Raw genomic sequence first — 17,608 nt, forward strand, 5'->3', positions numbered from 1 at the left:
CTAGTTGTTAAATAAAAACATAAATAGGTGAAAAGTTTAATGAAAACCGTTTCAGCAGTGAGAAAAATCTGATCTACCAAAGGCAATAAATTGTTTTACATGTTAGGGACCTACAACGAAACCAAGATATGAAGGATAAAGTAAAGGGCTCTTTTGTTGCATTCTATTCGTTGTTTAATGTGTTTGCATGTCAATCAAATATGAACAGGATTTCTGCTCACGAGCATGTACTGATGGTAGGACTGTGCCCACACTTCTGGTATCCTTAAAGGGGGACACAGTCTGATAAAGGGGTAAGAGCCAGCCATTCCACACTCCCTAACCAATTCATCGGTAGCACTCACATTGTCTGAACAATAGATGCACCAGTCCATTGTACAATGCACAATTGCAACATTTCTTCCTCATGAAGAAACTTGAGTGACAAAAATTTTTGCAAGATTGACTGCACTGTTTGGAGACCAAACTTGTCAAGGACTCTTCTTTGCCTGGCAAGAATCATTCAAGGTGTAAAAAATGAGTGGAAAATCAGGAACACAATCACCATCCTCGGACTGACATTACAACTGAAAACATTCACACAATTCGACACATCTTCAAAGGTGATCGACTTTAAACAGTATAATAAATTGCAGATCAAGCTGGAGCAAGTTGTGGGAGCTGTCAATTATCAAAAATGACCTGAAGTTCCATAAAGTGTGTGTCAGATGTGTGTCTCACCTTTCAATCATAGATTGGAAGATGATCCACTTGGAGGTCTTTCTGAGGCTTACAGCAAGTTTCGAGAAAGAATTTAATTTATTTTTGAATTGCGTTATCACCTGGGACAAAACATGGGTTCACCACTAGTCCCAAGTCAAAACAAGGCAGTACAGAGTAGCAGAGAAAAAGGGAGACAGCCTAAGCAAAAACCAAGAGTCGACTGACAACTGGCAAGGTCATTCAGGCTATCTTCTCTGACCAATGAGGTATTTCGCCGACAGATTTATTGCACGAGTGGCACACTCAATGCTGCTTACTGCTCCAAGCTGTTGAATGAGGTGAGGGCTGCATATCGTCACAAAAGATGAGACCGACTGATTCCAGATGCCATTCTCCTCCACAACTATGTAGGGCGCTCCTGAAGCTCTAATAGTCTCAAAACTTGGAATGCACTGGCTTTAACAACCATCCTCCCAACAGTGTGGACTAACGGCTATAATTTTCTTGTGTTTGTGCTGCTAAAAGCAGCTCCACAAGAGCAACAAATTGGAAATGATGAAGGCACAGGGGGGATTTAGGCATAATTGACTTGATGCAACCAGCTTCACTCTACGATGCTGGGATACAGAATCTTTCTTCTTGTTGGAAACAATTTATTTATAAGTCAGGGAGCTACACTGAGGTGACTTAAGTCACGGGATAGCTATATTCATGTGCAGAGGTTGTGGTAATATCGAGTACACATTGTATAAAATGACATGCATTGGCAGAACTGTCATTTGCACTCAGGCAATGCACGTGGAAAGATTTCTGATGCGATTATGGCTGGACAAAGGGAATTAACAGACTTTGAACACAAATGCTCACTGGGGCTAGACAGATGGAACATTCCATTTCAGACATCGTTAAGGAATTTAATATTCCAAGATCCAGAGTCTGCTGAGAATACCAAATTAATTTCAGGCATTATCTCTCCCACAGATAATGCAGTGACCAAAGGTGTTAACTTAAACGAGAGCAGCAGCTTTTGCTTAGAGTTGTCAGTGCTAAGAGAAACAATATTGCACGAAATGACCTCAGAAATCAATGTGGGATGTATGATGAACTTATCCATTAGGACAGCGCAGTGAAGTTTGGCATTAATGGACTGTGGCAGCAGACCACCACAAGTGACTTAGTGAACAGCACGACATGCCTACAGTGCCTCTCCTGGACCTTTAACCGTATTGGCTGGACCCTAGATGACTGGAAAACCATCGCACGATCAGATGATTCCAGACTTGAGTTGGTAAGAGCCGCTGGTAGGGCTCGAGTGTGGAGCAGACCAAATGAAACTGTGACCCAAGATGTCAACAAGGCACTGTACAAGCTAGCGGTGGCTCTCTTATGGTGCAGTCTGTGTTTACATGGAATGGAGTGGGCCCAGCTGAACCAATCATTGGCTGGAAATGGTTATGTTCAGCTACTTTGAGACCATTTTCAGCCATTCGTATACTTCATTTTCTCAAACAACGATGAAGTTTTTACGGATGACAGTGAGCCACACGAGAACATTCTGGACAATACGAGCGAATGATTTGGCCACCCAGATCACCTGACATGAACCCATCAAACATTTTATAGGACATAATAGAGAGGTCAGTTCGTGCACAAAACCCTGCACCGGCAACACTTTCGCAGTTAAGGTTGGCTACAGAGGCAGCACAGCTTTACACCTCTGCACAGAACTTCCAATGACTTGTTGAGTCTCTGCCACGTCGAGTTGCCACACTGCCAGGCAAAATGAGATGCGACAATACAAAGAGGTAGCCCGTGACTTTTCACCTCGTAGTATGTAGAAAAATAAACTACATTTGCTTTTTATTTTTCAATAAATAATTTTTCAAAATAAAATCCCATTAACATTTTTGTTTTACCTACATAGCTGTTCTTTCAAGAAATTAAGTGTTTAAGGTTTCGACATCTATGGATAACGACAGTTCCGAGCACTGTGGAGAACTTACTGTACGACATCTGTGAAGAAAATCCACAACAATTTTATCTTCAGTCACTCCTGAACTCTACTGTTACGGTTAGTTGCTTTAATTTTGCCATCGCAGTTGGACTTTTTGTAAGAAGAATGGCCAAGAGTGTATTCAGGATATTAAACTGATTAGTGTCAAAGCAAATGGTAAAATATTCGACATATCGTGAGGAATAGTTCTGGGTACAGTTGCTATTAATCTGACTCCACTTCATGTTCCGAAAAACTAATATTGAATCAATACTTCTGTGTGGAGGGGAAGGAATGGAGTTTGATGCAGTGAATTTTTGAAGAGGTTGAAAGGGACCACACATGAAGGTCCTCAATCCCTCTTCTCCTTGAATAACCAAAGTATCTATTTCTGGAAGATAAAAAGGATGGACTGGCAATTTGATCATGATCTGCAGCATCACCTTAGGCCGAGAACCTGGAAAAAAGCAGAGGGAACAAAGCAAAACATCAAAAGTTATGGAACTGCATTGTGATACGAGAGGCGGACAAGGTCTGAAGCAGTTCAGGTTGCCCCTATGGATTGCAGTTACCGCTGATATAACCATTTAGAAAATTCAGGACAGAATGTAACAATATTATGAGAGGGATAGTTGCCACTCACCAAATAGTGGAGATGCTGAGTCGCAGATATGCATAACAAGAAGACAATCAGAAAGTGAGCTTTCGGTCAAAGCCAGTAGCTTGAGACTGTGTGTGTGTGTGTGTGTGTGTGTGTGTGTGTGTGTGTGTGTGTGTGTTTCTGACCAAGGCCTAGTTCACTGAAAGCTCTCGTTCTTACTGTCTTTTTGTTGTGCCTATTTGCAACTTATCAGTTTTCTTCCATGCCAGTTTAGCCTGAAGGTAAAAACCACTGAAAATAACCAGTTTCTGAAATAACCGATTTTTCTATTATTTCCTGTAATAAACATACAAATCAAAGACTGAAAACTTTTGACTTGCTCAGTTTCGAGATGCATAGAATCAGAATATTAAAGTAAACAGGCAAATGAAAGGAAACGGTCAATTCGTCATTACCTTCTTTTCTTGAAATGTAGTAAGTGGTTGATCATTACACACACACACACACACACACACACACACACACACACACACACACACACACACACACACACTCCTATTGATTCTAATTTTTTTACTCTCTGCTTAAAAGCAATGCAAACAAGGGAGCACGCCATTTGCAGAGGGATACAAATGCAAGCTCCCTGCAAGACTAGCGTTTCACGTCACGTAAATTAAAACAAAGTGTAGAGTCAGTAGACATAAATACTACATATAAATGGAAAAGTGGAAAGTTCAACAACAAAAGACGTCATAATATCAGAAGTGTAGCTGAAAATGAATCTCTCATAATTGGCAATTCCATGTTGAAAAATGTCAGTGTCAACTTGTGAAGTTGAAGTCCGCCCAGGAATTAGGTCCCATCGGCTCAGTAACTATTTCAAAAATATTGCAAATTCAAGAGAAAACATCAAGAAAGAAGCGAACAAAAATTACAAAGCCGTTTTCATCCATGTTGGAACAAATTCCCTCCAAGGATACAGTGAAGTGGAAATTATTAACGAATCAGAAAATACAATCTGATCAGCCAGAAAAATTTACCCTTGTTCCAGGATAGTGATCAGCGGAATCATAAAAAGGAGGTCGGTGAGTGACAGTTATATCAGTCGAATCAATTGCAGAATTAACGAGTGTTGTGACAGACTCTGTGCAATATTTATAAACTCAAATAAGTTTCTGGGCAAGAAATGTCTAGCGAAGGGTAGACTGCAACTTAACAGATTAGGATCAATGACCTTCAGCAAAATGTTTACGGATGTTTGTAAAATCATTAAAACTAAGGGAAACTAATATTTACTAGAGGGGATGCAAAAGAAAAATGCCTGTTAGCTGAAAAGAAATCTAAAGAGTGTCTACGAAAATGTATGCTTAATACCATTAAAACAAGCAAAAGTTCTTATTTGATGGACTGGAATATAAATGGCTTAAGCTCTAAATCTTCCAGCAGCCTAAGCTACAAACACTGAGTTACAAATTCTTCTTTCAGAACGTAAAAACATAAAAATTATTTGTTTAAATAACCACTGGCTTAGCTCTAATACAATAAATATTTTAAATAAAATTGAAAACTTCAATGTTGCAACCAACTATTTCAGGGAGGAAAAAATCTCACCGAGGCTGCTGCATACTCATGGACTCTTATACAAGATATGAAGTGAAAACAGATTTTAATTGTTTAAATTAAGATTGTATATTTGGAAGTAGTTGTGTAGAGCTTAAAGACCTTTATATGTTGATCATTTCAATTTATATGATTCCAGAACGGGCTTTAGTCGCGTCATTCCTCTCTAAATTCCAGTGCTTGCTAGATAAACTGAAGAAAGAAAAGAAGAAAAAAATTGTAACAGCAGCAGATTTTAATATAAACACTGCAAATGACAAAGAATCAATAACATTTATTGATTCTATTAAAAAGTCTGGTTTTAAACTAAATTTTATGGAGTTTACCAGAGAAAATATTCACTCAACAACATGCACTGACAACATTGTAACAAATTACTACTTTGATAATGTACATAAATTCTATACAGACTTAGGACTTTCTCATCACACAGCCTTATTTGTCTCACTGCCAAAAACTGATAAACATAATATAAGAAAAACATATCAGAAGAGGTTTCAATAAAAAAAAAATTGAATTATTCTATGAGAAACTAAGTAAAGTTAAGTGGTGTTTTGGGGATGGTGATTCAACAAATGAAAGCTTTAGTACATCCTTGAACAGTTTTCTTGAAGTATTTTATGAAGCTTCCCTGCCAAGATCATATTACAGCAAAACATCAAGTAAGATAAGATGGATCACACCAGAAATAAAAATGTCAAGTGAGAGGGAAAGGAAGCTACACAATCAACTGAAGTACAACAAAGATCCTGATTTTGTAAAATGTGTTAGAAACTATTAAAACTATTTTTAAAAATGTTGTGAAAGCTTCAAAAGAAATGGCAAATAAATTCATTCTAGGGCAGAAAAATAAATCAAGGGCAGTATGGTCTGTATTTAAGTCTGAATTAGCTGTCCGAAATCAAACAAGACATTTTAGAAATCAAACTTAAGGAAAAATCGGTTGTAAATCCAGCTCAAATATGTGAGTGCTTCAATGAGTACTTCATAAATGCAGCAAAATCTGATTTAGACATAGCAAATTATGAACAGAAAGTAAATGGTTTTGGGTTAAAAGGCAATACCAGTGAATGTCTCAAAAAAAAAATCAACACAGTCTCAGCACACTTGGTTGGAAATGTCATACTCTCCTTAAAAAACAAAAACTCTGCTGTCTGGGATGGGATACCCACCACAATAATTAAAAATGTTTACAACATAATAGCGCATCCTCTCTCTTTCATAATAAACAAATCTTTTGAAGACAGTTACTGCCCTGATCTCTTGAAATATGCAGAAGTAAAACCATTGTTTAAAAAAGGTTCAAAAGATGATATAGGAAATTATCGCCCCATCTCTACACTTCCTGTCATATCAAAAATATTTGAAAAAATTGCTGCTTTACAGATACAAAGCTTCATTACACAGAATGATATCATTTCACATAACCAACTTGGCCTCCAACAAGGCAAAAACACAGTAGATCCGATAAATGAGTTTATCGAAAAAAATTATTTCATCACTAGATAGGAAAGCTAAGGTCGCAGGAATATTCTGTTGTCTTACAAAAGCATTCGACTCTAAACCATGCCCTGATGCTTTTCAAACTCAACAGGTATGGAATAAGGGATGTTACTTTGAAATAGTTTGAATCATCTCTCTTGGAGAAGAAACAAAGGGTAGTAATCACATCAAATGGAGCAGATCTTTTCTCTGAGCGGAAAACTGTCACAAGGTCTTCCCATGGCTCAATCCGTGGACCAATTTTATTCCTATTCTATGTAAATGACTTGCATCTCAATATACTCCTTTAACTTTGTTTGCAGATGATACTTCTGCCCTACTTAAAAATGAAAATTCTGACACTATCACAGAGTGTCATGAATACATTAAGTAACCTGGAAACGTGGTTCAGTCAAAATGGTTTAAGGAAGAACTTGACTCAGACAGGTTCCTGGAAATAAAAGACCGAACTGAGTTGGAATTTTCATAGAAAATTAAACAACCTTTCATTTGCAATGGAAATTTTAGCCTGAGCCACTGGTATGGCCACCACGAAAATGGTATATTATAGCTACTTTGAATCAGTTATTCGAAATGGAATAATTTTTTGGGGAAACTCGGGAAATTGTTAGACGAATTTTAAAGTTGCAAAGAAGAATCATTTGCGACATGTGCTCTGCACAGCAGAGGGCATCATGTTGACCATTATTTAAAGACCTAAAAATATTAGCTGTCCCCTCTTTATACATCTTTGAGGTGGTTCTTTTCCTACACAGCAGAGCTGATCTATTTAAAAAAAAAAAAAAAAAAAAAAATCATCTTGAACACTCATATGACAAGACAAGAAGAGAACTTTACGCTCACCTCTCATGGCTTAAAACTGTGTGCTCAGACTCCTTAGTATATAGCCATGAAAATTCACAACACAATAACAAGGTGTGACATAATGACCATGAATATTTTAAAAAGTAAGTTACACAATTTTCTAACTGAACAATGCTACTACTCTGTGGAAGATTTCGTGAAGGACGAAGTGACACTGAGCTGGATCCCTAAAATTGAATAAAAATTTATGATAGTTATAGCAGATGTAAATACTGTAAGTTTGAAAAACTGCAAATAAGTAAATGCTCCACGAAGTATTATTGTACGTGTAACGAAATTTTAAATAAGCAAACTGTAACACTGATGTGTCTCCTGTACATCAGACATTTTCTGAAATTGTGTGCGTTATGAAATGTGTTTTACTCATTACATTATTTCAAACCTCTGCAAGATTTATGAATAAAAATTACTCTTTTTTAAAAAAAAGGAGTAAAAATGAACATTTTAGCACTGCTGCTACAGCTAATTGATACTACTGTTTTTTTACTTGGTTATTAGTAAAAAATAAACTTATAACTGTGACCAAACAAATATAGAAAAATACTGGTCATTCAGAACTAAAATACCAGTTTCAGTTTTTCAGTTTTCACTGTTCAGTTTTTCCTCATCCCTCGTAGCCCCTCGCCTTCTGAGTTTATGGTGGGAGGTCAACTTCCGCATTTGACTGGCTGACTAGTGAAAACAGGACTAATGTTAGAGTCGTAGATGGTTGAAAAGGTGAAAGTACGAAAGCCACAGATTTTTTGAAGGTTTCACGCCTTTCCTTTGTTCTTCATAATTGTAAATCTGATGATCTGGGGATCTATGGGCTAATTAGCCCCGACGCTTGCTTAAACTTTCTCGTATTTGTATACGCATGCGCATTCAATTAGCTTCCCTTGTCTCGCGCATGTGCATAGGTAGTTTTTTTTTTTTTTTTGTTTGTTTTGGTTTTAGGGCGCAAAACTTCTATGGTCATTAGTGCCCAGTCCGTGACTTAGGAACCAGTAAAAAACCGAAAGTGAAAACCAGCAGCAATGGGAACGAAAGTCATAAAATTGGAGAAACTAAAAGCAGAAAGAAGGCTTAAAAATCCACTACAAAAAAGGGTTGGTTGTCCCCAAAAAAAGCTTCAAATGACTGACGTCATTTCACTGGCACTAATAAACTTGAGAACGCGGTCGGCTGAGCGCGTGTCATCTGCTAAAATCGACGATATATCAGGCGATAGCTCTAGACGGGAGCGTAACGGATTAAAATAGGGGCACTCAATTAAAACGTGTCTTACCGTCCACAGCTGAGAGCAGTGGGGACAGAGTGGGGGAGGATCGCCGCTTAAAAGATGTCGATGGCTATAAAGACAGTGCCCTATCCGGAGTCTAGTTAAAATTACCTCCTCCCGTCGACGCGTTCGGGAGGAAGAGGTCCAAGCACAAGGAAGAGCTTTTATGTCCCGCAATTTATTATGGGGAAGTGTTGACCAATGCGTGTGCCATAAATGAACAACACGTCGACATAGAACGCTCCGTAGATCGGCGAAAGGAAGCGATTGAATAGCTGGCCAAGGAAGAGAGACTGCAGCCTTGGCTGCAATATCGGCCGCCTCATTTCCACAGATACCAACGTGTCCCGGGAGCCAGAGGAACGCCACCGAGACGCCCCCCCAGGTGGAGCAAGCACAGACAGTCCTGAATCCGGTGGACCAGAGGGTGCACAGGATAAAGAGCTTGGAGACTGAAGAGAGAGCTGAGAGAATCTGAGCAGATAACGTACTGTATCCGCTGATGGCGGTGGGTGTAGTGGACAGCCTGGAGAACAGCGTAAAGCTCCGCAGTATAAACCGAACACTGGTCGGGAAGCCGAAAGTGATTTGGGGTGTCGCCAACAATATAGGCACTCCCTACACCTAACGATGTTTTCGAGCCGTCGGTGTAAATAAATGTGGCATCCGTTATTTGTGCACATAGACCAGCAAATGCCCGACAATAAACAAGTGAAGGGGTACCATCCTTGGGAAATCGACAAAGGTCACGGAGCAGGCAGATCCGGGGACGGAGCCAAGGCGGTGCTGTACCCCAAGTTGTCAAGAAGGTTTTAGGAAAGCAGAAGGAAAGAGAATGGAGCAGTTGACGGAAGCGGACTCCCGGTGGTGGTAGGGAGGAGGGGCGGCCTGCGTACCCTACATCAAAGGAGGCGTCGAAAAAAATGTCATGGGCTGGATTAGCAGGCATGGAAGACAGATGGCTAGCATAACGACTCGGAAGGACTGCTCGCCGATTAGACAGCAGAGGTTCAGCAGTCTCAGCATAAAGGCTTTCCACAAGGCTGGTGTAAAAAGCTCCAGATACGAAACGTAATCCACGGTGGTGGATTGAGTCGAGACGCCGAAGAATAGACAGCCGAGCAGAGGAGTAGACTATGCTTCCATAGTCCAATTTAGAGTGCACTAAGGCGCGATAGAGGCGGAGAAGGACCACTCTGTCCGCTCCCCAGGAGGTACCATTCAGGACACGGAGGGTGTTGAGGGATCGCAGACAGCGAGCCGAAAGATAGGAAACGTGGGAGGACCAGCACAGTTTTGTCGAACATAAGACCCAAGAATTTAGCGACGTTTGAAAACGTAAGGTTGACAAGACCTAGATGTAAGGAGGGCGGAAGAAACTCCTTACGTCGCCAAAAATTAACACAAACGGTCTTACTGGGAGAAAAACGGAAGCCGGTTTCGATGCTCCAAGAGTGGAGGCGACCGAGACATCCTTGAAGACGTCATTCAAGAAGGCTGGTCCGTTGAGAGCTGTAGTAGATCGCAAAATCGTCCACAAAGAGGGAGCCCGAGACATCAGGAAGGAGACAATCCATAATTGGATTGATGGCAATGGCAAACAGTACAACACTCAGCACGGAGCCCTGGGGTACCCCGTTTTCTTGGGAGAAAGTACGGAAGAGAGTAGTGTTCACCCGCACCCTAAATGTGCGCTCTGCCATAAATTCGCGAAGAAAAAGGGGTAGCCGACCACGAAAGCCCCAAGAGAACAGTGTGCGGAGGATGCCTGTCCTCCAACAGGTATCGTATGTTCTCTCCAGATCAAAAAATATTGCTACTGTTTGGCGTTTCTGGAGAAAATTGTTCATGATATAAGCGGAGAGAGCAACAAGATGGTCAAGTGCAGAACGATGTTTCCGGAATCCGCATTGGGCAGGTGTTAAAAGACTGCGGAATTCCAGCCACCAAGCTAAACGGTAATTCACCATACGCTCCAAAACCTTACAGACACTACTCGTGAGAGAAATTGGGCGATAGCTAGAGGGGAGATGTTTGTCCTTTCCAGGTTTCGGAACAGCAACGACGATAGCTTCCCGCCATCGTCTGGGAAAAGTACTGTCGGTCCAAATTCGATTATAAAGGCGAAGGAGGTAACGCAGACTATGGGTTGATAAATGCAGCAATATTTGGACGTGGATACCATCTGGTCCAGGGGCGGAGGAACGAGAAGAAGAGAGTGCATGTTGGAGTTCCCGCAAGGAGAAAACAGTATTGTAGCTTCCGCGATTTTGAGAGGAGAAAGCAAGAGGTCGCACTTCCGCTGCACGTTTCATCGGGAGAAACGCTGGCGAGTAATTTGAAGAGCTCGAAATCTCAGCAAAGTGCTGACCCAACGAGTTAGAAATTGCGACGGGGTCCACTAATGTATCATGTGCGACAGTGAGCCCAGAGACCGGGGAGAAACTAGGCGCGCCTGAGAACCGTCAAAGCCGACTCCAAACTTCCGAGGAGGGAGTGAAGGTGTTAAATGAGCTAATAAAGAATTTCCAACTTGCCTTCTTGCTATCGCGGATGACGCGACGGCAACGCGCTCGGAACTGCTTATAGCGGATACAGTTGGCCAAAGTAGGATGGTGGCGGAAAACGCGGAGAGCACGTCGCCGCTCACGTATTGCATCACGGCATGCCTCGTTCCACCAAGGAACTGGGGGGCGCCGGGGCAATTCGGAGGTGCGTGGTATTGAATGTTCCGCAGCTGTAAGAACAACGTCGGTAATATGTGTGACCTCATCGTCGACGCTGGGAAAGTGGCGGTCATCGAATGTCGCAAGAGACGAAAAAAGTGTCCAATCGGCTTGGGCAAACTTCCAGCGTCGCGGGCGCATGTAGGGCAGTTGAGGCTGCAGTCTAAGGACACATGGAAAGTGGTCACTCGAGTGTGTATCATCAAGGGCGAACCATTCGAAGCGCCGAGCTAGCGGAACAGTACCGACCGCAAGGTCCAAATGAGATAAATTTGTCGTGGAGGCTGACAAAAATGTAGGGACCCCAGTGTTGAGGCAAACTAGATCTGCTTGGTGGAAGACGTCTAGCAATAGTGAGCCACGTGGACAAGGATGAGGAGATCCCCAAAGCGGGTGGTGGGCATTGAAGTCCCCAACCAGCAAATATGGGGGTGGAAGCTGATCAAGGAGATGAAGGAGATCAGCTCGTGCCATTGGTGTGGACGATGGAATGTATACAGTACAAAGAGAGAACGTGTATCCGGAAAGGGAAAGACGGACGGCGACAGCTTGGAAGGAAGTGTTTAAATGGATTGGGTGATAATGGAGAGTTTCATGGAGAAGAATCGTGAGTCCTCCATGTGCTGGAGTGCCTTCAACAGAGGGGAGATCATATCGGACGGACTGAAAATGAGGGAGAACAAAGCGGTCATGGGGACGCAGCTTTGTTTCCTGAAGACAAAAGATGACCGGTGAGTAGGATCGTAAGAGGATCGACAATTCATCCCGATTGGCTCGAATACCGCGGATATTCCAGTGGATAATGGACATAGGGTGAACAGAAAATGGAGGAATGTGACCAAGGTCGCTGTCAACTCAACGACTGCTCTGAGCTTGCGACCGACAGCATGGAATGGCATTCAGCCGAAGGCAGAAGATCCTGATCCATAGGTTGGTCAGGAGCAGCTCCTGCCACCAGCGATCGGCCGGTTGATCGGCAGCCAGCAGTGCGCCTCGGCGACACAGAAGACGGTCGAGGGAGACTTCCGCCAGGTGGTGTTGTAGATGGGACACGCCTTGGTGGAGAAGGAGAGGAACTGGGTTTCTTTGTAGCCTTCTTGGAAGTATGATGTTTAGAGGAAGGAGGAACCGATGGTTGGGAAGTTGCCGTACATAAAAACTCTTCACGAGTATGCTCTTTTTTCGAAGTCTTGGTGTCTGACTTTTGGGCTCGAGATTTAGCAGAACTCGACGAAGGGTGAGCCAGAGAGTGGGCAGGCGAAAGTGGTGAGGTTGAACGGGCGATCTTTGCGCTGGCCGATCTGACGACCGTGGCACTAAAGGTGAGGTCGCAAGTCTGTGTGGCCGCCTCCTTTGTTGGCCGAGGAGAAGCAAGGACAGTGCTGTTTTTTACTTTCTGAGGCACGGTGGGCTGTCGACTAGCGAATAATTTTCGAGCAGCAAAGGTCGACACCTTTTCCTTTACTCTAATTTCCTGGATGAGCTTTTCATCCTTAAAAACGGGACAATCTCTAGAGGAAGCAGCGTGGTCACCCATGCAGTTGATGCAGCGAGGGGATGGAGGTGGACAAGCACCCTCATGGGCATCCTTGCCACATGTAACACATTTGGCCGGATTGGAACAGGACTGGCTGGTGTGATTGAACCGCTGACACCGATAGCAACGCATAGGGTTTGGGACGTAAGGGCGAACGGAAATTATCTCATAGCCTGCTTTGATTTTCGATGGGAGTTGAACTTTTTCAAATGTCAAGAAGACAGTGCGGGTTGGAATGATGTTCGTGTCAACCCTTTTCATAACCCTATGAACAGCCGTTACGCCCTGGTCAGACAGGTAGTGCTGAATTTCTTCGTCAGACAAGCCATCGAGGGAGCGTGTATAAACGACTCCGCGCGAGGAATTTAAAGTCCGGTGCGGTTCCACCCGGACAGGGAAGGTGTGTAGTAGTGAGGTACACAGCAATTTTTGTGCCTGGAGGGCACTGACTGTTTCTAACAACAGGGTGCCATTCCGTAATCTGGAACAAGACTTTAAAGGACCTGCAATTGCGTCGACACCTTTCTGAATAATGAAAGGGTTGACCGTGGAGAAGTCGTGACCTTCGTCAGACCGAGAAACAACAAGGAACTGTGGCAACGATGGAAGAACTGACTGTGGCTGAGACTCAGTGAACTTACGTTTGTGAGCAGACATAGTGGAAGGTGAGGAAACCATTGCGGAAGAATCCCCCATGATTACCGGCGTCTCCGATGGCGCGCTCCTCCCTTGTGGGGGCCCTCTCTGGGGGCACTCCCGCCTTAGGTGATTGTTCACACCTCAGGTCACACCTCCCGACAAACGGACGGAGGGACCAATCGGCACTTTCGGAAGGTATCAGCTCGGGTAATCACCCCTCCCTGGGCCTGGCTGTTACCAGGGGGTACGTACGTGTCCTACCTGTCTACCCGGGGCGGGGAATTACGCGTTACCCCGTCACCGGCTACGCATGGAAGTGCATGGGTCGGCCTTCAGACACGCACAGGGAGGAAGAAAGAGAAAGGGAAAGGAAAAAAGGGGGGTCTCAAACGCCACAGCGGAGAAAAGGGTAAAGAGAAGAGGTAAGGAAAATAGAAGGACAAAGGAAGGATGAAGACATACAAGCAAGGAAGGCGAAGAATGCGGTACATTTACAAGCGTCCGTCTCCGGACGTAGGCACAAACCATACTCCCAGAGGGGGAGAAAGGGAAGGAAAGAGCCAGAGGTGAGGGGGGGAGGGGGGGGGGGGGAGAAGGATGCGGAAAGGGAAGGTATGCAGCCCGGAAAGGAAGGAAGGCCACATTAGCTCGGGGTCCCGTGGTCGCTACGCACGTATCCACAAAAGAGTTGTGGATCCCCTGGGGAGTGCATAGGTAGTGCGTCAGGCTTGTAAGTGAGCGACCATTTGTAGCTGCAGTTTATGGCTGGTCATGGCCCATCAAACATAGGCCAGTGTGAGGTGGAGCGTACACCATTAAGTTAAATAGTGGTTTTGACTTTGTACATATGTACTGTTTGTGTTTTCCTTTTCTTTTTCAATTATAAATGTATAGCTTTGGTGTTCTTTTAATCATTGACAAAGTTCTTTTTAGGCACTTGTGGGTTTTATTGTTCTGAAGAAGGTGTAGTTATCTACGCCGAAACATAGGTTAAAACTTAAGACTAGGTGCTTTTTTCGCAATTGAGGCGGGCTTTTAGTTTTTTAATATATTAACCAATGATTTCTGATGCACTGCAATGTTGAAGGTTCTTGGACGGATTTATTAGTCAGTAGCAGCTAAACACTTCCAGTTCACTCTTCAGCAATTTCATATGATGCATAAAAATCAGGGAAGAAGTGAGAAAAAAGGAAGTTTAGAAATGTTTGGCACAGGAAGACTTTTGTTAGGAGTACGGTATGGTCAAAACCGCAGACCCCCGCCTCCACTCCGATGGATATGCCCACAAGGATTGTCCCTTGTAGCCTCACCATCACCAGTACAGTATGAAACTACATAGTTGACAGCTCCCACAACACAAAATTATGGTGTTGATAGTAACTAGGGTTGCCATTATATTTGTCTGACAAACTAGGACATTTCTCTTAAAATGACAAACAGGATGTAGTTTGGAAAGCAGAAGCCAAGGCAAATCAGGACACTTCTCTTAAGATTAAAAAGTGAATTAACTAACTGAAATATTTTCTCAGTTTTGTGATTACTACCATCAGTAAAACCCATCACAGAAAACCTAAAGTAGGATGGCCAGACACTGGTTTGAACTGTCATCCTCCCGAATAAGAGTCCAGTGTGCTAACCACTGCGCCACCTCGCTCAGTTTCGACATATGGCAACAACTTGTTACTGTGTTAGCTGAAGCACTAATGATGGAGGAAGTACAGTCTTATAATTGTAAAACAATGGAATGGTACAAAACAATGCTAATTCCGACTGACAAACTTTATACACGGGCACACCAGCTCTAACGTTAATTTAATATTTGGAATGTATACACACCTTGAAACCGAGTCAAAATTTTTCCACCTTTATTCAATTTCTACGATTATTACAAATGGCAAGAAAAAAATTGATATAACCAAAAGCCAATTGTTTTCATTCCCCCACCCCACCCCTCCCCCCTCACCCTACAGAGGCTCAGTCACTCCCCCACTCCCACCAACACATCTGGCAGTCTGCTTACTTAATGTTAACTCATTGCACCAGCATAACAAGCAAGGGCACTCCCGGAGACTCACTTTTCTGGTGGTGTCAGTGTCGTCCGACGAGTCCGAGGCATCAGAGCTGTACAGCACGACCGGGGGCCGCTGCTCCAGCAGCAGCTCCTCGAGCTGCTGCAGCTGGCTGAAAAACATCAGCTCCTGGTCCCCCACCTGCGTGCGGCGCAGGTCCAGCACCTGCGGCACACGTTCACTTGTAGAGCACTTCCCACACCGAAATTAAAATATGGGGTGACCTGAGGGGGAAACACTTTTAAATGAACAGTAGTACATAGAAGTATGGACTAACTGGGTTAATTAATGAAACACCACTCCAGTGTTTACATGGCAGGTTTTTTTTTATATGAGGGAAAGTCAGAAAGTAACAATTTTACTATCAAAAAATGTAATAGGTTGAAGAAAAACACAAATGAACTTACATCTTCTACCTACTTTTCTACATAGTCATGAATGTTCCTTATCCATATAAATGATTTGGGAGGCAATCTGAGCAGCTGTCTTAGGTTGTTTGCAGATTGTTTGGTCGATGTAGCAGAGAGGCCCAAACAGTTTCAGTTCCATCAGGTTAGGAAAAGATGGGGAAAAAAAGTGGCTGTGCCCTTTCAAAGGAACCATCACAGCATTTGCCTGAAGGGGTTTAGGGATATCACTGAAAAACCTAAATCAGGATGGCCGGAAGTGGGTTTGAACTGTCATTGAATGCGAGTCCAGTGTATTAACCACTGTGCCTGTCACTTAGCGTTTGCAGACTATGCTGTTGTTTATCGTCTGTTAATATTGTAAGATCAACACAATTGCACATTGATTTAGAAACGTTATCTGTATAACACAAAAATTGGTAACTGACACTAAATAATGAAATGTGTGAGGTCATCCATACAAGTGCTAAAAGTAATCTGTTAAACTCTGGATACACAAGAAATCAGTCAAGGCCGTAAGTTAACTAAATTTCTAGGAACTACAATAACGAAAATTTAAATTGGAAAGAACACCCAGAAAATGGTGTGGAGAAGGCAAACCAAAGACTAAGTTTTATGGGCAGAACACTGAGAAGATGCAACAGATCTAAAGTCTTCGTACATCCGTAGTTCAAATGGAGGACAGTGGGACGTCAGCTGGTATAAATTTATATTAAAAATGAAGAAATTCTTCCAGCAGTATTTAAGGTGTCTATTTTATTTGGCAACTAGTTTCAATGTTGCAACAATGTCATCTTCAGGCCCATACACTTGTTGACGTCAACTGCATGCGGCTGATATTATAAGTCAGTGGTGAGATACGGACGTTGTGCAGCTGACAAGTGTATGGGTCTGAAGATGACGTCGATACGTTGAAACTAGTTGCCAAAATAAATTTTATGTTCATTTTCTTTTATCTGAGATTTCTTATTTCTTTGGTACTATGGTGAAGATTGTGCTTATATTATCGCTCTGACAATGGTAACTATCAATAAAATAGTGTCTCAAATTAATAATATACCTTGATACAAATGTGTGACTCCCACAAACACTAGGGGCCAGAAGAATTGTAATTGTCTAGATTAAAAAATACTAACCTATTTTTTTGCTTTTTATATTGCTAAAATAAATGAAACAGATTTTATTATTATTATTATTATTATTAGCCTTTCATTTCCTTTGTTTCAGATCATGTTGTCATGAGGCTACAATGTGTGCCTTGATTAGAGCCTAAAACTTCAAAAACTTGTGTACTGCAATTACATTTTTTTGGCAGACAATCCAGACTGTGACAAAGGAATTTTTAAAATTCATTCGACTGTCAAGTCACACTGTTGTTCCTGAAAAACATGGCATAAAAATAATTATTTGATCAAAACTATGAAGAACTTTGTGTTTAGTGCATTGTATTAACGAAGAAAATACTGAATTTTCGTTTCTCCATAGCTGAATTCATAATGTGGGAAGAAAGGGTTAAAAAGAAAAGGTAAGAAGTATAATAAGAAACAGCTGTTCATTTTAAGTAAACAATGTCAGCTAACAGGAACAGCTGCAGCCTGTACCGACAGATTTCTAAGCATTGTCAACTTAGTTGACCTCAGCTAGCAGAGGACTCTCGTGTTCACTGTGTCTACATAAACAAAAGCA

At 42.4% G+C, this 17,608-nt stretch overlaps 1 protein-coding gene across 1 annotated transcript in view; it reads right to left on the minus strand.

Moving 5' to 3' along the window:
- Window positions 1-7,649: 7,649 nt before the first annotated feature.
- Window positions 7,650-17,608, minus strand: part of LOC124718751 — a 44,815-nt gene continuing 34,856 nt past the window's right edge. Inside the window, exons 6-7 of the mRNA XM_047244365.1 lie at window positions 15,522-15,680; window positions 7,650-7,667 (exon numbers count right to left, since the gene is read on the minus strand). Of these exons, the coding sequence (XP_047100321.1) occupies window positions 7,650-7,667; window positions 15,522-15,680 (177 nt within the window). The remainder of the gene's footprint in view (window positions 7,668-15,521; window positions 15,681-17,608) is intronic.

Source organism: Schistocerca piceifrons, chromosome 10, assembly GCF_021461385.2.
Source record: "Schistocerca piceifrons isolate TAMUIC-IGC-003096 chromosome 10, iqSchPice1.1, whole genome shotgun sequence".
NCBI lineage: Eukaryota > Metazoa > Arthropoda > Insecta > Orthoptera > Acrididae > Schistocerca > Schistocerca piceifrons.